The 23,344-nt window shown below is 43.3% G+C and overlaps 1 protein-coding gene across 2 annotated transcripts in view; it reads left to right on the forward strand.

The window, feature by feature from the left end:
• Positions 1 to 10,801, forward strand: part of LMX1B (LIM homeobox transcription factor 1 beta) — a 124,481-nt gene extending 113,680 nt beyond the window's left edge. The window contains exons 3-8 of one of the 2 annotated variants that reach the window (XM_063316100.1): positions 491 to 723; positions 2,617 to 2,795; positions 3,676 to 3,753; positions 3,851 to 3,917; positions 5,956 to 6,117; positions 9,913 to 10,801. In XM_063316100.1, coding sequence (XP_063172170.1) covers positions 491 to 723; positions 2,617 to 2,795; positions 3,676 to 3,753; positions 3,851 to 3,917; positions 5,956 to 6,117; positions 9,913 to 10,070 — 877 coding nt within the window. In that variant the 3' untranslated portion in view covers positions 10,071 to 10,801. The remainder of the gene's footprint in view (positions 1 to 490; positions 724 to 2,616; positions 2,796 to 3,675; positions 3,754 to 3,850; positions 3,918 to 5,955; positions 6,118 to 9,912) is intronic. The other variant, XM_063316101.1, reaches the window with a different exon arrangement.
• Positions 10,802 to 23,344: the final 12,543 nt, after the last annotated feature.

The following is a 23,344-nucleotide window of genomic DNA, read 5'->3' on the forward strand; positions in this document are numbered from 1 at the left end:
ATGAAGCTTACTCAGATGGTTGGCAGCTTTAATAAACCAAGAGTGTTTCCCTCTAATTAGCAGAGATATTTCTGTATGTGCTTTTAATTGTTTGGGGAACATATTTGCATAGGACCATCTTAGAAGAGCTGCCTTCTCCCCCACCAAAGAAGGTGGCATGGGTTGAGAGAAATATATGTGCCATCAAAAATTGGAAAGGTATGTTCTTCTAAACCTTGGAAAGGTATGTTCTTCTAAACCAGTTTTAGCATCAGCTCAGTGAACATGCAGGTCATTGATCAGACAGTGGCAACCCCTAGAATTGTGGCTAGCAAGTTCATGCCCAAAGGATTTGCCCACCAGAGAAGGTGGCACAGGTTGAAATGGGTTGAAATCAAGTCCTCCATTAGTTGATTTCAGCTCTAGAAATGGCAAGAATGGGGTGCAGTTTGTCTCCCGTGCAGAAGGACCTGACAAGTGTCTCTTTGGTTGGTTCTCCCTTTTCCAATAGATTGTTTGCTGCCAAATGCAGTGGGTGCATGGAGAAGATCGCCCCGACGGAATTCGTCATGCGGGCGCTGGAATGCGTTTACCACTTGAGCTGCTTCTGTTGCTGCGTTTGTGAGCGTCAACTGCGAAAAGGGGACGAGTTTGTCTTGAAGGAAGGGCAACTTCTCTGCAAAAGCGATTACGAGAAGGAGAAAGATCTGCTCAGCTCTGTCAGTCCGGATGACTCCGATTCAGGTAAGGATCCCTCCCGGAAAGGACAATCCTTGCAAGGGCCTGGCTTGGTGGACTTCCAAAATGTATCTGGTTGGCTTCTCGGTGATGCAGGATGCTGGACCAGATGGGCCTTTGGCTGGATTCAAGCTCAGGGCTCTTCTTAAATCTGCCTTATAACATTTCTCATAATCAAAGGTTTCAATAGAAGAGACTATCTGTAGCTTGGGGTTGAATTGTGAAGTTCTTGGTGCTCTCTGAACTTAGAGAGCACCAAGTTCAGAGAACATAAAAAACTCCACAATCAAAGGTTTGTTCAAGATTCCTGATCCCTCACATATGCCTGTCTCTCACGGAGTTGTCATCCCTTCTGTTATCCTTCAATAGGGTGGGGAAAACTGATGGGCACCCTACTGTAGTTAACAGCTATTTCCCCTCCCTTGAATTTGCAGACCTCAGGATATACAGCTTGTTAGTGGAAGGTAAAAGAACAACGCACATCTCACCAAATAAAGGATGACACCTGTAGCTGGAATCACAAGGGCTCTTTTGCAGTGATTAGAAAACTGAAACCTGGCATATGATAGAAATATGAGAAAATCTGATCAATAGAAGTGTTCTGTCTCATTTTTTTTTAGTGAATCCTTTAAAAAAAAAGTTTTGTGCCCTAAATCCAAAGTTGCTATTTTATGGATTTTGTATACACTTCCCCACATTTTATGTGTTTTTCTGCTTATATAAGTGCCCCAGTGCAATCTTTTCTAACATATCCTGCCGTAAGATGTACTTTTGCTATACAACCTAGACGAATAATGTGAATTTCCCTAATTTAAGATTAAAGCCCTAACATGAAAGCTTTATACACTGATTCTTATGTAACATTACAAATGTATGCTGACATTTCCAAACTTTGACGGTCAGAGCAATGAACATTCTTCCGTGATGCCCTCTGCTAATACAGCAGAATTTCTGATTTTTTAAACATATTTCTAACCTGTATAGTCCAAGGTACCCCAAGACTTGAAAACTGTCTTTCTTTTGCTAATGCAGTATTAACCATAATAATAGCTGCGTAGTTTGATTCACAGAACACTACAGTCTTGTACCTAAATCAAAAGAGTCATTAGGCTTCATAAAGCAAAAATCAACAATTTATGCTCAGTTTAATACAACCTTCAACCTAGAAAATACAGGATAATGACTGACATAAAGTGAGATTTGGGAGCAGAGGACTAATTCTGCAAGGGCAAAATGTACATATAAGTGCCACTGATTGGCCAGAGTGCATGCCATAATTATGACACCATCACCCTAATTCCTGGGGTAATTTTGAACCAATCTAATTTTTTAAAAAACAGGATGGATAAATCCCGCTATTTTGGTTTATAAATATGGTGTAATGTTATGTGTAAACCAGGCCATTATACAGGTAATCCTCAACTTAGGACCATTTGTTTAGCAACCGTTCGAAGTTACGATGGTGCTGAAAAAAAGACTTACGACTGGTCCTCACGCTTACAACCATCACAGCATCCCTGCGGTTACAGGATCAAAATTCAGGCACTTGACAACCGGCATGCACTTACAATGGCTGCAGCATCCCAGGGTCATGTGATGGCCATTTGCGACCTTGCTAGCCAGCTTCCGACAAGCAAAGCCAAGGGCAGAAGCCAGATTGGCTTAATGACCACATGATTCACTTAATGGCTTTGGCGATTTGCTTAATGACCGCAGTGAAAAAGGTTGTAAAATTGGGCATGACTCTCTTAACGACTGCCTTGCTTAGCAATGAAAGCTCTGGTCCCAATTGTGGCCATAAGTCGAGGGCTACCTGTTTTTAACAAAGCAAAGCATGGCTTAGTGCAATGTGTGAATCCAGCCTCTGAGTTCTTCTATATTTGCATGCTATATCAACAGTGAAAAGTGATGACGAGGATGGGGACATCAAACCGACTAAAGGGCAAGTGAACCCAGGGAAGGGTGGTGATGATGGAAAAGACCCAAGGAGGCCAAAACGGCCACGGACAATCCTCACGACCCAGCAGAGAAGAGCGTTCAAAGCCTCCTTTGAAGTATCTTCCAAGCCTTGTAGGAAGGTATGTCTCTGAGGGGGAAGACCCTTCTTCATCACTCCAACATTTGCCACTCGTCATCAGTACCGTTATACTTCTTTTTGCATACAGAAGATTCTCACCTCCAGCCCAGGCAAAATTGGGATAACTCAGGCTTATTGCTTATTTGTGGGGCCTGAATGCCCCCAGAAAGACCTTCCTTATCCCTGAAATCCATTGATCTGGAGCTGGCAGGATTAAAACACCGAGCAGGCCACATGGTACACTTTTGTTTTCTCTTCTGTCACCACCCAGCATCTGCTGCCCAAGGCAACTGATTCATTCTGTGTCAGGGCAGGGCAGGGCCTTGTTTCTCAGCCTGCAGCACGATCCCAGATAGAGGGTCCTGATAGAGTTTTGGATCCTAGCTAAATGGACAGCTGTCCCTTTTCTCCCAGTAGCCAAATGGCAAGCTTCAGGACGATCTTTCCTTCCACATTCCCTGAGTAGATGGAATCTTCTTGCACAGCCCACCAGCTCACTCAGTGAGTGCCATAAGACTCACCAAGACAAGCACAGTCAAGTCTAAACTTTCATAGCTACATGAGTATGCAGGAGAAGCTAGTGTTAGCAAGACCTAAGCCAGGATATCTGGTTCATGAGTTTGCAAACACGCTGAAAAGTAAAATAACCCTTGCAGCCTTTGAATGTTTCAGTTTCAGTTTCCAGATATATATTTTTATACCCTGGGAAATTAAGATAACGTAAACGCTTGCTGTAACACCAACGTCTGCATGCCACTATAATTTCTCGGAAACCAGGGCCCAAACCTTGCCAGGTGTTGCCCCTGAATGGATTACAGATGATCCAGGAGTTTCTTTGGATTGTGGCAAGCTTGACTTTCTCCATTGGGCCTTTCTTGCAGGTGAGGGAGACTCTGGCAGCTGAAACAGGTCTCAGCGTTCGAGTCGTGCAGGTCTGGTTTCAGAATCAAAGAGCAAAGGTAAGGCTCTCCCTCAAAAGGGCCACCAAGGCACGCCGCACCGACAAGGCAAGGACAAGGGAAACCAGGTTGATTCTGACTCTCTTTCCTTTCTCAGATGAAGAAACTGGCTCGGCGGCATCAGCAGCAGCAGGAGCAGCAAAACTCACAACGGCTTGGCCAAGGTGAAGCCACCGCTGCAACCGGGTTGGAGTGCTTAGGATGGCCAATTTAATAGTGAAGTGGCCATCCTGGCTTCCTGCTTGATACTGTACCGTTTGGTTCTAAGGGGAGGGTCGGCACAACGCCAAATATTCAAGATTCGGCTCCAGGATATGGCCACGAAGGAGATTGGATTGCAGCTGGATTGGCCAGGGAGGGATTTAAAGCGGGTGGGCAAACTTAAGAGGCTCTGAGCTGCTGCACTTGGAGCTGGGGGAGGGTGGTGATGTAGAGCAGAAAGGGCCTTATACGTTGAGCTTTTAGATGGGAAGGTTAGAAAGTGTCAGCACTTCGACTAGTCCAGGCAGGAAATCAAAACCATTCGTGTCAGTACTTCCTTTATTGTAAGGTTACAGTAACAGAATCTGGCAAGTCTGAAAGTTCATCTCCCCCGCCCCCGCATTTTCTTTCCAGAGAACTAGGGAGGGTCCTTTCTGAGATACTTTCCAGCTCCCCATTCCTTCTGCGGGCTCGGCTGGCTCTTATCTGCCTCTTATCGGCCTCTTGTTCTAGCTGCGGCTCTTCCTCCTGTCTCCCAAGGTCATCCCCACAGCCCACTGCAGGAAGTTAACAGTGTGAAGCACATTTTAGGATCCTGTGCATTTCCCATCTCAGAATAACAGGAAGCCGTGCTGCCAATTTTGGGCAATTGTGTATTAAATTTGGCAGTGTGGTTGGGGGAACTATAGACACCCCCCCCCCAAATGGATATCAGAGGTGCAAATGCCCAGGGTTTGCAAGTTGCCCACCTCTCTTTGCAAAGCAATATCATTGTCCACATTCTGTATGTTCCACAGGAATAAATGTGGGTCTGGATAGATAGGCTTCTGACAGTATGTCCTGGCATTTTGGCAGCCCTTGTTCCCTGATCATAATTAGCATTGAGTTCATCCTGTCTGTTTTGGGCCACACTGGCACCACAAGGCGCCAGTCGGGGTTGGCAAAGTGCTGCAGCAGGGACTGGACAAACCCGGGCCTCTGCCCCGCCCAGCTTGCAAAATCCTTCAAGTGAGGACGCAACACCAATCCCTGCATATGGATGAGAGATGCAGCCATCCTCAGACAGGCATTGCTCAACATCGGAGCCAGCAGCCGGGATTGTGAGAGTGGATTTCAAAGAACAGTTGGCAAATTCTCCTCCCATTCTAGCAGAAATGATTCACCGTTTTCAGGAACTCTTGGATAGGGGTTACTGGAAGACTGGGGGCTTTGGGAGGGAAGTGGGAAGTCAGGAAAGGTCTTCAGCAGAATCAGATCAAATCCAGATTCCAGATCTGAGCGTTTCATTCAAGTGGAGGAGATAAAATTTGCTTAGGGACTTTCTTTCTAAGGAGAAGAGAGTTTTGCTGGATTCACAGGTGTGGAATAAGTTGTCTTGCCCTTATTTAGTGACAAGTTGACCAAGGGGATCCATGTGCAAACATTCTATACAGTCCTCTCTCCAGATCTGCTGGCTCTCACTGGCTTCCCACCCTCAGTCATCTTCTCCTCTCTGCCTCACCACCTTACACTGTAGAAGGAAAGGAGTCCGCTAGGAAGAAAAGAAATAACAAAATGTTCCATCCATTTCATCCTTTTCATTATCATTTGTTTCCTCTGCCTGGTTTGCAACCAAGCCCCTGTCTGTTCTTTTGAACTCTGTTCCTCATTTTGAGGGTGCTCTGAGCCAATCAGGGATCACAGAGTTCATATGATGAAATAATGTCTCTGTGAGGCCAGATGGGGTTGTGGAATGACATCACTGCCTGCATAGTTTGCTTAGTTTTTCATAGTTAATTCAAGAATCCCATCAAGATGATATGGAGTTGGTGGGAGTTTCCTGAAAATGGGAACCATTTCAGTTCTTGGGCATTTCTCATTTTTCCAAAGAAGATGCTTATGAATATCACCAGGCCTTCTGAGTCCTAACCAATATGGCTATTATATTTAAGGCTGGATGCATTCTGGTAGGTTCACTGCACGCCAAGCATGAGATGAAGCTGGTTTTGTTTTTCCTTACAGAAGTAATGTCTAACCGAATGGAAGGGATCATGACGTCCTACACACCACTCGCGCCACCGCAACAACAGATTGTAGCAATGGACCAGAGCACCTATGCCACTGATCCTTTCCAGCAAGGTCTCACCCCACCACAAATGCCAGGTGACCACATGAATCCTTATGGTAAGACTCTCTGGGAACCAACTGCCATTGTCATGTGCAACTGAGACCTCCAGAACATCTGTTTGAACTCTGAGGTCTCCTGTTCAAGTCTGGAAGAGCATAGAGGTGATAAGAGATCCTGTAGAGCACAGTGGCTAAGGATGGACAGAAGAAACACCTGTTCATCCACCCTTGGCCATGGAACCTTACTGGGTGATTTTAGACTGGTCGCTTTCTTTCAGCCCAAACTCACAAGCTGGTTGTGTGGGGGAAATGGAGAAGGTGCCTTTATCTCCTAAAGGAAAGCAGGATAGAAATCTAAGAAATAACATTTGGATATCAAATATATCTTAGGGGTTTTTTTCCCCCTTGCTTGCTTGGAAATTGGGCAGAAGATAGCAGAGCTGCTGGGAATGGAGAGACCAATCCCATCCCATTTCCATATTCATCTGCAATTTAGTTTTAATCCCACGAACCCCCAAAAGGATCTGAACACACATCAGTGTACTCAGTGCCAGTGAGAGTGTTATAGGATATGAAAGCTTCCTCTGTTGTTCCCCCCGCCTTCCCTCCACCTGATCTCCGCACCCAGTTGGCAAATGTAGGGATTTGCTTCTCTCTCATTTCCTGGAGCAATGATAGCTGTCAGAGATTTCAAGAAATGCCATTGCCTTCAGGGCAAATGACATTTCCTAAGGCTGCTTTTGCTTGGATTGCCACCATTCTCAACCCACATGCCAAGGAAGAAGAGAAGAGGAGACATAAATAAATGAATCAGTGGGGCCAAGAGGGTGTGTGGAAGAGTTGCTTCTCTACCTTGGGGTACTGATGGCGAATATGACCTATTTAAGAAATCTCTTGCATTTCTGCAGTGTAGATGTTGACCCTGGTCTAGCAGATCTCAGATGGGTTCCATAGCTGACCAGTTGCCCAGGCTTGGCCATTGTTCTCTTTTGCATCTGATTATGGTGCCCCACTTTGAGCCAGGATAAGAAAAAGCCATAAAGAGTTAAAAAGTATTATTCTAGCTATGTGCTTCTTATTTTAAGGAGGCATGGAAATGGAGAAAGTGGGGGGAACAAGACCTGTCTTTTCATTACCACATCAGTGAGAAGGCTGTATCAGATGTGGTTTGGCAGAAAGCTGGTTTATCCTCTTGCATCCAGAACTCTTTAGCATGCAAATTGATAACAGCTCTTATCTCGCTCACAAGAACAGTATGTGGGGCAGAATGTCTTGATTCCCAAACCCGGGGTGCAGGATTGGTGGCATGGAAATCGAAAAGGACATCCCAGTTCATCTCTGGGGCTGAGCAAGGATCTGCTACCCATATTTCACACTTCACCCCTCAAGTTGCATCCCATATGAGATCCTGCTGCATGCCTGGTTTGAATAATTCAGAGGTACAATATTCAGTCTTGTTTTCTCTATCAAGCCATAATGTTCATGGAGCAGGGCAAAGAACTAGGTCCTTCTCTTGAGCAAGATGATGTTGGGAGTCCCACATGTCCTGGGAAATCTAGTTACTATTGCCCACTTGAATGTCATCTGACATCACTGCCTCATTCACCTCTGACATCATTCGCCTGGATGGGTTTCCCCAAAGCTGCCCTTGTCTGCAAAAAAAATGATCAGTTTTGCCCATCGAAATGTTCATCATTTATTCCAGGCCCTTTCCTCCCCATCACAAAAAGATCTTCCATATTTTGTAGCTGCTCAACAACTGGAATCCTGTCTGGACTTGTTGATAGTTGCAGACGAGGTTCCAGAAAGAAATGGAAAGTCAATATCATTGACCTAAGAATTGCACAGTCAGGGAGCCAGGTTTCTTCTGCAGTTTTACAGCAGCTGCAGTTTTCAGAGGCAGCCCACAGGGCCTGTTGCAACAGTGTAAACTTATCAAGGGATCTAGTCCTCATGATTTATAGCTTTACATCAGAAAGCTACGCAGTGTTTTCTAAGAATGGAAGAACTTATTGCCTCAAACTAGACGTGAAGCTTGCCACCCTTGGTTCCCCATAGAGGCCAAATGGGTTTGTGGAGCAGGTTACGATTGGTGGTGGGAATGCATGTAAAAGAAATAACACATAAGGAAACAGCAGTGGTAAGGAGAAGGAAAAAAACAAACTCATTCTTCAGTATCAAGCTCTTGCAACAAATATGAAGAAGAAAAATCATTATGGTAGATGGAGCTGAAAGCAAGGACTTGTAGCCTCTCAGCAGAGCTGATGAAATATTTCTGCTTTTCTCTATGCTGCTTCCTTTTCAAATTATTGCAAGAGGTGATTATGGTGAATAGACCTCCAAGACGTGTGTGCACTGGCAAAACTCCTTTTTTGCCTAATTGCAATTCACTCCATCAGCTTCTTTTGCATGCCTGCATGAATAATGGACCTTACCTAACTATGTCTAGGGATGATGGAACTTGGAGTCCACCGCATCCAGTGGGCACCCTGTCTAGGAAGGCAGAGAGACATCACCTGGGGCTATTTAGCTTTTGGGCCTGTCCTTGTCTGCTTCCAAGTCAGCATCCATGGTGATCATCAGGACTTGCTTCTGGAGTCTAGCCAAGTTTGCATTGAAAAATGGACACCCCCCCCCCTTTTCAAAGCTGGGTCTCTCCCTCCCCTCTTGCTACCCCTTTCCATTTTCAGTGGCAAGTTTTATTGGCATTGACACGATTTGATCCTGCAATTCCTGAGAGCCGCAGTTTCCTCTGATGGAATGCAGGATCTTTTCTCTTTTGCCAACCTCCTTCCCACAGATAGTTTGCTCATGTCAGTTAAAAAAGGATCCCTCCCAGCCTTTCTCTCTCTCTCTTTTCAAACTCTTCTGAAATGCTGTAGACTGCAATGCAAACAAGTTCCTGGCAGAGGGCCAAACCATTCCTTGCTTCTCACTTGATGATCTACCATTAGAAGCTCTAGGAAATAGAAGGGTCTGCTTTTTCTCTTCATCTTATTCTTCAAGTGCAAATAGTTCTGATTTTTGAGCAGGGAAAGAGAACACAATGATGCAGCTGAAGAAAAGGTGACAGCTCAAAATGCACACAGGGCATCTGAGTATTATTATTGTTACTGTTGCCATTATTATTCCCAGAGATGGAACACACCAGAGATTAAGATAGGCTTCTTAAAAAAATTCTTTATTTTGCTATTAGCAGTCATTCTTTGGAACAGAAGTGTACCCAGATGTGTGAATAGTGTGCAGAAATTCCTGTTGGGTCTAGAAATCCTAAGATGCAGCTTAATCAAATGTTGGCTAAGTCAATCCAGGTTTGCGGTGATGCAAACATTGAAGCATGAATATTTCCAGCTCCCCAGATATTACTAGACTTCTGATGTTGCCAAAATCCTACAGTATGAACTGTGTTGGCCTGGAGTGTGCCATTTGCAGGTTCCATGTTAGAATCCTTCCCGGCAGATGGAGAAGGAAAGGCGTTTGCTGTTCGCAAGCAAAGTTAGGACAAGAAGGAGACCTGGTCTCATTAACTCTCTCCTTGATGTGCTGGCCTTTCCAGGCTAACATTTGTTGGAGGGCAAAATTTCAATCTCCTTTGGAGGCCACCCCCAACCTTCCAGAAAGAACCGGATCATGACGCATTCCTGTTGCACAGGAAGGATTTCAAGCTGACGTTTCCCTTGCCCGAGCCAGAGATGGGATGCTCTGGTAACACGCTAGTCATGTGAATTCTCTGTGTGGGTGATCCACATGTGGATCACCTTCTCAGAAGATTGTAGCACGCTTTGACCAATCAACCCAGCCTGTTAACATGCCTGTGTTCCGTTTGTCTCTTTTCTCTCCCCTGCCCCTCAGGAAACGACTCCATTTTTCACGACATCGACAGTGATACGTCCTTAACGAGTTTGAGTGACTGTTTCCTGGCTTCCTCAGAAGTAAACTCCATGCAGGCAAGGGTAGGAAATCCCATCGATAGGCTCTATTCTATGCAGAGTTCCTATTTTGCCTCATGAAAGTCCGTGGAAACTCAACCGGGCAAGCCGGCCCAACTCTTCTGAACAGAGTGCCAACATTGCGAGGGACTCCTTCCTGTTTCCCAGCTCAAAAAGACTCATACAGCCATATTTTCTTCTTTTCCTCCACACTGACATTGGACACCGCGATGACAGGAGCATCAAGTTAAGCGTCTGTCTGGCCCCGACAGGCAGACCGACAAAGGGTCCTCATTCAGAATGACAAAATGGCCACCCATCGCTCTCAAAAACGAGGTCACCAGGGTTGGACCAAGGAACGCCCTGGCTCCGTGGTTGGTTTCTTCTTGAACTCCATCATGGCAGACGCAAACACTTCTTGTAAGCCTTGCTTCGGGATCTCTTTCTACGGTGCAGTGTTTCTCCAGGCTGCCTTTTGCGAGGTTGGCCAAGCTGAAGAAACAAACTGGAGAGAACTGCCCCTCTTCTGTTCTGCTTGTTTCACCTCCCGCCACAGACTGGCAACCCTCAGGATTGTGAGACATTTTGACAGAGCTGTGATTCCTGTAGGAACGTTCCCATTTCCCCTCACTTCTCCCTTTTCTTTCTTTTCCTCTCCATCAAACCAAACCAAACCAAACCAAACCAAAAACAGCCACATCTGTGGCCATTAACTTACACAGGTAGTCCTCACTTAATGATCACAATTGGGACTGGAATTTTGGTTGCTAAGCAACGCAGTCATTAAGCGACCCTGACCCAATTTTATGACCTTTTTTTGCAGTGGCTGTTAAGTGAATTACTGCAAGCATTAAGCAAACCACATGGCCGTTAAGCAAACCACAAGGTTCCCCGTTGATTTTGCTTGCTAGAAGCCAGCCAGGAAGGTCGAAAATGGAGATCACATGACCACCGGACACTGCAACAGTCATAAATGTGAACTGGTTGCCAAGCGCCCAAATTGTGATCATGTGATTGCAGGGATGCTGTGATGGTCGTAAGTGTGAGGACCGTTCATAAGTTGCTTTTTTCAGCACCCTTGTAATTCCAAACCATCACTAAACAAATGGTCATTGAGTGAGGACTACCTGTAGTCTTTGTGCTGCCTGGAACTGGGGGGAATGGAGGGGAGGAAAAAGTGGAAAACAATAAGATTAGTGCAAGGAAAAATCAGGCCATGTCATAATAATTCTTATTATATTTACTGGAGGGGAAGAGAAAGAGCCCAAAAGATGATGAGACGGGGAGGCAAATTTAGATTAGCTGTAACCTATGAAATTGAAAGCTGTTTTATAAAAGGTAGATCGAGAGAGATTCTGGAGCACCCGATTTTATTTCACGTTGTTTGCCATCCTGGGTGTGTTAAACCTTTTTATTTTTTTTTTAAATGGTGAATTACTTCAGTGCCAAATTTCATGTCTCCACCCCCATCTCCTCTAGCTTTGATTGACAGTCATCTGTTGGTGATTCCCATCTGTTTATACCAATGTGACAGAAATACCCTGCACTTTCTTGCTCCAGGATACGTTAATTAGAGCTGGCTTTCATTTGGATCTTTTCCCTCAATGGGGGGGGGGATCTATCCTCCCCCTCACAGCCTCCCCCCAATTATCCATCACATAATTGCAAAAAGCAAGCACTGATGGCCTTCTGTATAGATTCACCCATACTGGATGCCTGTTCCAAAGCAACACAGTTATTCCCAATACACATGGACCAGTTGCTAGTAGAAATTAAGCCTTGAAGATGCGAAATACATTCTATGGTGCTTACTGTGAAGAAAAGAGTGCCAAGAGAATGCCAACCTTTTTCATTAGTTATATCAAATGGAAATCTAACCCCAGGCCTTTAACAAGTACGGTTGGGTCATGCTCCAGAAAGGGGATGGATCTGGGACTGATACTAAATGTGGTTTGTTTTAATTTAAATTTAATTAAAAAGCAAGTCACTGAGTTAAATATCTTTGCTACCATGTATTTTGCATTTCACCACTTCTGCCACATTTAAGTTGCAGTTGGGTGAAAACTTGAGTACAAGGCCAGCATCAAGTCTTTGGAGTCTTCCAGACCATTCTGGGTCCACCAGTTTTCCACCCCTGCATTGATCGTTCTTCCCTAAATTGAGTTCCAGATATTTTGGTCTACATATCCCATCAGCCTCAGGTAGCATAGCCCAAACTCCCACCAGATGTGATTGCCCGCAAATCCCATGCCTGATTTTATTATGTCTTTCAGTATCAGTTGCTGGGAGACATAAACTGGAGAGTGCTGTTGACCTCATGTCCTGCTTATGAGTTTCTTAGAAGTATCTGTTTGGCTACCCTGGGAAGAATGCTGGACTAGATGGACTCCGTGTTCTGCAGAATCTTGATATGATGTTTTTATGGTCATAAAACAAGTTGGGAAAGTGTGGGTTAGCTTCATTAATCACACACCTGTTGAGTTGATCAGACTTTGTTGCAAACCTGGAGGCCCTCCAGATGTGTGGACTTCAATTCCCAGAATCCCCCAACTAGGATAGCCATTGCTGAGAATTCTGGGAGTTGAATTCCACATATCTTAATGGTATCCAGATCCAAGGAAGGTTGAATTAGGGGGAAACTGAGTTCAGTTGCTGAAATTCCCTAGCCAGTATAGCCATGGCTGAGAATTCTGGGAATCAAGTCTTGCAGGTCTCAAGGACTTCTCTAAGATGACTTAGAGATTTATTTGGAGTATTTGTGTGCAAGTCCAGTGCTCATGGTAGAGAAGGGCTATATAAGCCATTATCCTCTTACCATCAGTCTCTTATTTTGGGTACCCAAAGTACCCCCCTTTTTTGCAAAAGAAATTAAATACTATCTCATTCTGAAAACACACACTTTGGCAGTTGAGCAGTTACATATTTGCCCAGGTGTGAACATTGTGTTAGTTCACTTCCTTTATGGCAGTGGTTCCCAATCTTTTTGGCACCAGGGACTGGTTTCGTGGAAGGCAATTTTTCCACAGACTGGGGGTGGGGGGATGGTTTCAGGATGATTCAAGCACTTCCTCTTTTTCCCAACCTTTTATTCTTTTTTCTTTGCGCCATTTGGAGATAGCAGCCAATGGGCTTGCTTTCTCTGACAGGAGGCAGAGCTCAGGTGGTAATGCAAGTGAAGGGGAGCAGCTGTAAACACTCAGGCTGTAAATTCACTCGCTGGCCCACCACTCACCTCCTGCTGTGTGGCCCGGTTCCTAACAGGCCACGGACTGGTACCGGTCTGCAGCCCGGAGGTTGGGGACCCCTGCTTTATGGCATTAACTTCTGGAATAGAAGCAGATTGCACCCTCTGCTTTCCACCATATGCAGGACTGTCTTCTGCAGCCAACAGTGGAATCCTCTGAGGACTTACAAAGTGGATCTGGAAATCAATTTCCATAGGCCACAAAAGGAAGTCATTGCTCAGCCGAAGAGCATGTGTGCAATGTCCCAATGAAACTGCAGGAAGGAGCCCCTTCAGTAATTAATCATGCCCAAATCAGCCCCACCCAATGATGCCATTACCTTGTCCCATCTTCAACTGAAAGTGCCATTGAGGACACCAATCTCAGAGTACTATCTCTTGGTCATCCACAACTATGACAATGTGGAGAACTTAGGAAAGAAGTGCTGGCTTCTCCATAGAGTGGCCTTCTCCAATCTAGATGTCCTCCAATTGTGATGAACTATAATACCTCCCATCCAATAACAGTAAAGGCTGATGGTTGGAAATAATGAGAGTAACACCAGATTCAAAGGCCAGGTAGAACCAAACAAAACTATTTTGCTTTTGCTTTCCTGTGGTATCCTGGCAGAGATAAATGTCACTCTTATTTGTGGTATGGATGATTCCCCCAGGAATCTGCTTGTTGAATGGTTTTAACCTGGGAGTTTGGGGTCAAAGGTTTGAAAGCAGACTCTTGACCTTCTCTTGATTTGAAGCTTAAGCTTGCATTGTCAAGGGAGATGCTATTGGATAAGTCAAGCAGATAAGGATAAGAAAGCAAAACAGGTAGGAATGTCTGCTGATGTCTTAGATGGATAAAATCTTCTTTTAAAAATCTGTGTTGAAGTACATGGGATGACATCCCATGTGGGATGTCAGACAGCCAAGAGTTACAGCAGATTATTTGTTCCTTGCACTGATTGTTCCTGCAGAGGAAATGCATGTGCACACAGACACACACCTCCAGTCTTTCAATCATGTTTTGTCCAGTAAGAAAAGAACAGGCTGAAAGTGGTAATGAGGCATATTTACAACAATATGAAAAAGTATGATTGACTAGGCTGCCATGTCTGTAATGCTGTTAATAATGGGGGAGGGGGGCAAGGAAGGAATTGTCCTTGGAAATTCTTCTAAAATGAATGTAGAACGCTGATTTCAAAAGGGTCATCAGATGGGATTTTAACAGGATGAGGAATTCTGCTACTTCCAGATGTGTAGAATTAATCTGTTTGGTGATGCTATTGATGTAATGCTATGCCACTTAGATATTCTCATTGGCTCTTGAGATCTATGCCCTAAGGTTGCATTCTCCTAAAGGAATCCTGGAAGCAAGATTGGGATTCAGCACCTTTACCTAATGGTATTTCCCAGGATTCTTTCAGGGAAGGCACAAGAGTTAAACTGGCACAAAACCGCTGTAAATTTTAATGTGAATATGTCATAGTGGAAAGGGTGCCCTGTTAATATTCCATAGTTTGGTGGGGAGAGACACTGATGTGCGAAGCCATTTCTCTGTATTTCTATAATGGGGAGATTGGAATTCCTTGCATTTGTAAATCAGAAGGACAGAGCCCTATGAATAAAATGTATTTTTGAATCAAAGAATGAGATGCAGTTACTAAAAAAGTAACAAATAATGCTGTGTTCCAGAGCATATTAACAATGCTTAGTGATGGCACATTAGAGACTTCAAAAGCCATTTTGAAAAAGCCAAGCATTATCAGCATAATACGGACACATTGTGTGCTCGGGTTCTTGTTTTTTTTCAGAAATTGGAGTTCTCCATGTGCCTTCCCTCCACCCATCCCCAAAGAATTCATAGTATGCCAATAGACCTTTTGTCAATATTAAGTTCTAACTGATCTATCAAGTGGCAAGGTAGTATAGTGTTTTCTTGATACATTGGTACTTTTTGTGTTTTCTGTGATGGGGAACTTGCATCCTAATGCCAAAAATTAGGAAATGTCTTTTTGATTTGTGGGTATCACCAAATGTATCATAGCAGGAAATTCAGATTGGTTGAGGAATGTAGAATGGCAAGTTATCATCGTCACTGCTTTCCAAGCAGGAAAAAAAATGAAAGCAGTCAAAGAGGAGGTGGGAAACAAGAAACATCTCAAGAACTTTATATAAGTTCTAGAACATTTCCTTGGTACTTCTGCTTTAAAACATTGTGAGCTCTGCAGTACTCCTCCTTCAGAATACCTTCAGTAAACTGTCCTACTCTACCAAAAATAGTTCTATACTTCAGGGATGGGAAATGTGTGGCTCTCCAGATGTTGTTGATCTACCACTCCTGGTAGCCACCAGCAATCTGGTTAGAGGTAAGAGATGCTGGGAGTAATAATTCCCAGCAACATCTGCCATAAGCCTTTGCTGTATTTAAAAGGTGGTCAGAGAAAAATGCAATCTATTCTCTTTGAAGCCCAGCCCAATTTTGGTTCAAAGAACCATAAGAAGGAGAATATGGATTTTAGCAGCATCTTAACGAATATTGAATAGCAGGTACTCTTCACCTGGTCACAGTCTTCACCCTTACGGTGAGATTCCTTGTCTTCTATTTAAACCATATGTCAATTCATAACTATAAATTAGTGTGTTTAAATTTTATGCAAACCATATTGCCAATGTTTTTGGGTACTAGGTATATATCTAACACATCTACCTACCAAGGAGATTGCCAAACATTTGTGAAAGAGTTTAGGCAAAGTGCTAGTCCTCATAATTCTTAATAGAAACCTCAGAATGCTGCATTCAATTTTGTCTCCAACATCCTTAAAAACCTTGCCAAAATCTTAGCCATCTTCTAAAAGATGGATAAGCCATTTCTTCCCATCTGGGGACCGGTGCTATCCTGCATTCCACAGAATTTCAGTTGAACTAAGAATCACTTGCAATTTGCTGCAGCCATCAAGTTATATATATATTGCCTTCATCAAAGTCTCAATATTCACTGATGAAACACTACAATAATGCCATGGTAATTGGCCCGCATGTACAAAATGAGCTCGATGGCTTTTTTGCAGAGTTGCAATAGCTGGGTGTGATCCCTTCAGGGCATCACTACATGAAACACATTTTGACATAATCTTATCAAAATGTTTTCTCTTTGTATACCTGATTTTGGTCAGCCTTTCCTTTTATTTCTTGCCACGGTGACATAGGCACGTTGATGAAACACTGCACAAAAGCCATCTTGATTTAGGTTTTTTTGTATGATCATCTACAGGGATGCATTGTTGACTCACCCTCCTTCAACAAGCAAGTAGATTCGAGCACGACCTTCAAAATGCCCTAAGCCAGCCAGGGCTGCACTGGGGGTTCTTTCTTATTCATTCTAGTGTATTTGACTCATTTCCACTGAACCCCCTGTTCTTGGTGATACGGCTATCTGGTGAGTGTTCTCTTTTTATCAGTGTCAGTTTGTATCTCAGGCATTCAAGGAAGGGAAAAAAGTCTTGACCATTGCAGCAAATAGCACCAAAAAGCCTTCTTTCAGAAATAGCTTTGCCGAACCAGAAGTCGCTATACTAGGAAACAATTGGAGGGCGACCTCTCAGGTGGAGGGGGAAAGGATTTTGTTACTAAGGGCATAACTCAGCGTTGACCTATGGCCACAATTCACCAGGGAATTCCGACAAAATGCTCACAGGTGCAGTTTTGTGACTCCCATGCATTTCCTTGAACCTTCCACCCGCTCGTAGGTCACATCCAGGTTTTCAATTTCAGGTGCCCGTCAATTTTAGGCTGCAAATGGAAAACAACCCATTTGCTGATCTCCCCTGTCAGATCTCAGCCTTGCCGAATGCGCCAGTTGGGTTTCTGTCTGGCCTTGAGAGGCTGAGCGGTGAACTTCAAAATGTTCCTATTTGGTATTCTTGGTTCTTTTCTTCTCCCCCCCCCCCACCCAAATCAACTTTCTCTCTTCCCTTCCTCTGGTTTTGTTGAACTACATCTGGCTGTAATATCTGTATATTTATATATTCTGTATTTATGTTAGCAAAATGTAGTATTTTGTAGCTGTTCCTGTTTAACTTGTAAAATAATGATGATGATGATGATGATGATGAAGATGAAGATAAAGATAATAATTCTTAATATAGTTTTCCATTCCAATGCTCTGTTGCCTTTTCTGACTTGTTGGGTTATGCCATCAGCATCTAGCCTTGTTTCTTCCTTTTATTTAATGACTTGCCATTTCTTAAATTATTTATTAGTGTGTTGTGGGGTTTTGTCCTCTCATGTCCACGTGGTCACATCCTTTCGTTTTATCCGTTTTGATTTCCTCTCTTACTGCCATCAACAGGCAGTTAAAGCGATGTGATTCTCAAAACTTCAGGTATTTGTTTTTTCCTACGTGGGAGTGTGTGTGCGCGCGCACGGGCATGAATGTGTGGAAGCTAATACTTCAGTATATTTGTAAATAAAAGCAACCTGTAAATGAAATGGGATGATGATGATGATTATTATTATTATTAATACAGAGTCTACCAGATAGTTCTGACTGGATTTGGCCTTTTGATTATCAGATTCTTCCCAAAGATACAGAACAGAACAGAACAGAACAGAACAACAGAACAACAGAACAGAACAGAACAGAACAGAACAGAACACTTTATTGGCCAAGTATGATTAGACTTATTGTCATGAGTACTGATGGCGAGCAGGAGGGGGCCCCTATCCAGGGGGGAAAACGCATGCATAGTACTCAGGAATTAAGCAGCCATTCAAAGAGACACAGATCAGACCCGCCTTAACTTTCGGGGTTTATCTGTCTGGGTTTTTCCCATGCTTCTTCAGTTTGTTAGGACTGATGTCCTAACAGTCAGGAATCACGCTGAGATGAGGAGTAGGTCTCTAGTGTTTATTACTGCTACATAAACAGAATCCTAACAAACTGAAGAAGCGTGGGAAAACCCAGACAGATAAACCCCGAAAGTTAAGGCGGGTCTGATCTGTGTCTCTTTGAATGGCTGCTTAACTCCTCAGTACTACGCATGCGTTTTCCCCCCTGGATAGAGGCCCCCTCCTGCTCGCCATCAGTACTCATGACACACATAAGGAACTTGACTTCGGTGCAAGGGCTCTCAATATATTTACATAACATCAGAAAACAAACAATAATGAAGTAGCAATGTTATTTACTAAAACTATACAATCAAAAAAAGAAAAGAAGGAAAATAATACTACGGCTATTAACTAACACCCACTCATATACAAAGGGAGAATTAAGGGACAATATACTGCATCTGTTGTCTAACATATGTTCACATTCAACAGAGCATGACCGGTCACATCTTAGCGGTCACGTCTTACCATACATTATCAATCATTGTATCAGGCTACAATAATTAGGAGTTCAACAGAGCAATGGCACGAGGGAAAAAACTGTTTTGATGTCTAGATGTTTTGACATACCATACTCTGTAGCGCCTGATGGTAGAAGTTGAAACAGTTTATGTCCAGGATGCGAAAGGTATCTTCATAATATACGTATTGTTCCAATTTTTGAGATATTTGATAATCGATCCATTGAGATTCTATCCGTTCCTGTTGGGCCCAAGTACTTTTCCAGGTATGGCACCAAGCATACCATATTATTTTTTAAATTATTATTATTGCTACCCCTTACAATACTCATCCATTTCTCCAGTTTGTCCTCCTCCATGAAATGGTCTTCTGTTTTTCCGTCTTAGTGCCAGATGCTTGAGAATTTCTTCCAAGTTTCTCTTGGAATTTTTGTGCTTATTGGAATACAGCTTTTTTTTTTTTAAAGAACTTTATTAATTTTCAAAGTATAGTCAAAATACAAAATATAGAATTTAGGTAAGACAGAACTAAGGAAAAAAGAAAAACTATAAAAGTACAGAATTAGAGAGAAAACAGGAAAGTGACTTCCGACTTTTTCCAATACAGATACACAGTACATGCATTTACAAATATAACCTTTTACCATTAGTTAAACCTTAGTAACATTATTTCTATAAAATCAGACCATTTAATCATCAGAACCCTAAATCAAAACTTCATTTCTTTTCCTGACACAAGCAAATGGTCTAAAAGTGGTTGCCAAGTAGAAACAAATCCAGACACAGTGTTTTCTCTTATCAACGCTGTTCACTTGGCCATTTGGGCCAGTTCCATCAATTTGATCATCCATTCCTCCGCTGTGGGGATTTGTGGATCTTTCCATCTTTGTGCGTATAAAAGTCTTGCTGCAGTAATCATCTTATTGGAACACAGATTTACTGTTAACTGTGAAAAGGTCTACTGCTTTGGATGTGGTTTTGAGGGGTCCATCTTTCATTGCTGTGAAGCCCCTTGCCTGAGCATGCTTCCCAGCCAGCCAGTAAGAAGAGTTCCCACTTAGGGTGTCCCCTTGGGATTGAATGGAAGCATGAAAGCCAAGGAAGCTGCTGATGGCTGGAAGAAAGATTGTCCCTATCATAGGCTGACTTTATGTCCCATTTTGAATGGGACAGTCCCATTTTTTTTAACATTTCCAGACCGTCCTGTCGTTTTAATATAAACGTCCATTTTGTCCCATTTTCTTAAAAACTTTACTTAAACATTTGAAAGTTCCCGCAAACCTGTCAGAATGTAGTCTGGCTTTGGGTGGAAGGAGGGGGAGCTCAGCAGAAACGGCAGGAAAAAAGCCGCAGAGCTCAACCCGGCGGGAAACCTAAAAAGGAAAAAACGGGATCGGCTGATAGGCGGTGATCAAAGGGCGAGCCGATGGGCTCCTGCCTTGAAATGGCAGGAAGAAAAGAACGTCAAAGCACAGCCAGAGAAGGAACGGCTTGTTGGGGACAACCGTTCGCTAGACTCTCCAGCCCAGCCTTGCCTCTAGCGAATGAAGGAATCCAAAGATCCCCAGCCCGAGAAAACCAGAGAAGTTCCTGCCTGCCAATCCAGCCCATCACCCAGCCCTGCCCCATTTTGCCATCCCAATGTCCCGTTTTTAACCCCATCCTGTTTTGCCATCCCAATGTCCCATTTTTGTCTCAAGGAAGTATGGTCAGCGTACTCTATCACTCCAGAGCCTCCCTGGCTGCCCACACTTTCCTTTTTTTTTTTTAAATAAGAGTTTTATTAAGTTTAGAGCAAAGATAATAAAAACTACAAAAAACTACAAACTACAAACTACAAAAGAAAAAAAAACTAAAAAAGTGTGAAAACACAAGAAAAAAGAATTTTAAAGATTAGATAAAGAAGTGACTCCCAACTGTTAACAGCAAGAATATACAGCAATTTCCATAATCAATCCCTTACTCTATATCAGATCAAAATCACATTATTTCTATAAATCATTCCATTAGTACATTATAAAAAAAGCTAAATACAATTGTTCCCTCCCCTTATATTAAAAGAAAAAGGATATATAAACCTCCTAATCAACTTCCCCCCAAAACAACATTTATTTATTTCCTTCCTTCCACTATTCTATACATTTCTGTCCACTATAATAAAAACCAAACTAAAAAAAATTTTTTAAAATATAAATTGTCTGCTCTTATAATAATATTACAATTATAGCCATCTTAGTCGTATAAACCTAAAACAAAACATTAGTATACCTTGTTAGTCTTAATCCAAATCATTAAAGAAAAATGAAGTCAAACAAGCCTTAAAAGTGGTCCAAATAAACATTCTTAAAGCCTACCCCACCTCAAAATATACCAAGGCATTTACATATCTCTACAGTACACACAAGGCACTTTTCCTAAAAAAAATCAGACAGCCCAACTGTCCCCCTTAGAAACTCTAAATTCTCAGCAGAAAACCTCCCATAGAACAAGACCTCTTGCTTCCCATAACATTCCATCAGAAAAACCACTCCCTTTGTAGTTTGCAATTCAATCTGTCCCTTTAAGTCCTTCAACACCTCAATCTGGTCATTATCTGGCATTTTAACAAAAGCTTCAATCTTGTTGTCAGTAGAAACATTTTAAGGCTTGTTTGACTTCAGGCTTTGCAACATCAAAAAGCTAACAGAAGATGTTCTCTCCTGGGGTTCCCTCAGGGTTGAATGGAAGCCAGGGAGGCTGCAGGCCACTAGGGAGATTATAGTGCAATGAATCCCAGGTCTTTCACCCATGCAAGTTGGGCGCCCACTTGCAAAAATGCATGCTTTGTCCAGAATAATTTCACTGAAATTTTCTTCGTATTTGAAAAGCAAATTCTCTTCCATCAAGATGCGTAAGAACAGATAAGGGAACAAATGCAAGAGAAGCTTTTTCTGAGTGCTTAGGTGGTTAACGTCCCTGCCAGGAAAAGCTCTCCTAATCATAAGAGCAGGCTAGGTGGATTTTACTCAGGTCAGGAGACACCAGTGAGGATACAGACAGAAGTATCCACCATCCTCACCAATAAGGCATGAAACCAAGCCCAAGGATGACCAATCAGAAGCATCCTGTACCTTACTGTATGTTGTTCTCTCCTTGATTCTCTCTCTGGTGTCACCAAGTTACAAATGGAAAGTGATTTACACCCTATAGCTGTACTAAGCAGAAGGCAAATGAACATAAAATGCAGGAGAAGAAAAACAATGGAGATTGGGGACAAGAAGCACCTGAAGCATTATTTCTCTATTCTCCACACACACACTTCTCTGAGCAACTCTAAATCAGATTGTCAGTGAGGATGCATAGTTTAATTATTCATTCCGATCTCTTAATCACTCTAGGGCACAATATAAATTCCGAGGAAATTCTTCCACCATCTCCCATCCCTTTGGTTTCTGATCAACCAAGCCGCTGTTGCCAAGGGTGAGATCTGAAGGATAAGGGCCATTGCGTCAAAGAATTATGAAAAATTCCATTTTGTTTCAATAGAAGGTGAGTTAAGAGTTCTGCAGGAAATGGCCTGAGTTCTCCATCCCACTGGAAGGGAGAGAAGCTGGGGATCATGGTGCCACTAAGATTGTACTTCAGAGCAGGTCCTGGAGCAATATCTAGTATGACATGAGCATCCTGGAGACCCACCAAGACTAATGACACAGGTAGGTACGATGGGTCCTCTTCCTCCTCCTCTACTTCAACGGTGGTCAATTTCTTCCACTTGGTTGCCAAGGAAACTGCATGAATGTGTCCATGAGGTCCCCAGATGTTGAGCTCAGCTCAAGGGAGACTTGAGTCAACTACAGGTGGCATCAGCTGGGCAACGTTTGCTGGTTTTGACAAAGGTAAAGGTTGGAGCTAGTCTGAACTTAGATGAAAGGACATCAGGAGATCCCCCATTGTAGGCTAGATTGGGATTAAAAACAACAACAACATCTAGAAGGAGGCAATGGCAACATCTTCTGTACTGTTGCCAAAAATATTAAGTGCCCATGAAGTCATCAGAGAGACTTTGGTTGCTTCCATCTCCTCTCTGCTTGGTAGCCACTGGTTGGTCCTCAGGAACAGAGATGGCTGGGAGTATCTGCAGTAGCCTCTTCTGCAGGTCTTTTCTTACCAAATTAGGAGCTTGATTTTGTTTTGTCTGACTTGTATTTTAGCAGGTTGGCCATGGTTTTACTTTCTGTAGAGTTCTTTGAGGTCATGGAGGGGGGAGAAGGTGGGGAGGGCAGGAAGCTCAAAAACCTTTTGCTAAGTGGCCTCCTTTGTTCATAGGGGAAGAGTTAAATCTCTGACATGGCTCAGAAATGTTAGCTCCAGAACGATGGGGCAAAAAGAGAAAGAGAGGGGGCATCCTGTGAGATGGAACAGCATGCTCCACCGGGGAGAATCCCTTGAAAATCTTCTCCATGGCAAGACGTTAAAGTGGCCTCTCATTTATCAGATTAAATGAGAACTGGTAGCATGAAACGCAGGGGAGCTTTCACACCCAGTGCTAAAAAGAAAGACTGTTTGGGCCATGGGCACAGTTTCCGATGCACGCCAAGACATTCATTACCTCCCTCTAATAGTTTCTCCTCAACTGTGGGCAGCCCTGCCAGTGCGAGAGATCTGCCAGGAGCTGCAGCACACTGTTTCTACATGCTCCCACCAATGCACCAGCACCTGACCTGGTTTTCCTCCCGCTGCAGGGCAGGCAAACACCTGGGCCATGATGTTGTCCAAAGTGTTGTTTTCCAAAGCAAGAAATT

The sequence above is a fragment of the Candoia aspera genome, chromosome 16 (genome assembly GCF_035149785.1).
Source record: "Candoia aspera isolate rCanAsp1 chromosome 16, rCanAsp1.hap2, whole genome shotgun sequence".
Classification (NCBI taxonomy): domain Eukaryota; kingdom Metazoa; phylum Chordata; class Lepidosauria; order Squamata; family Boidae; genus Candoia; species Candoia aspera.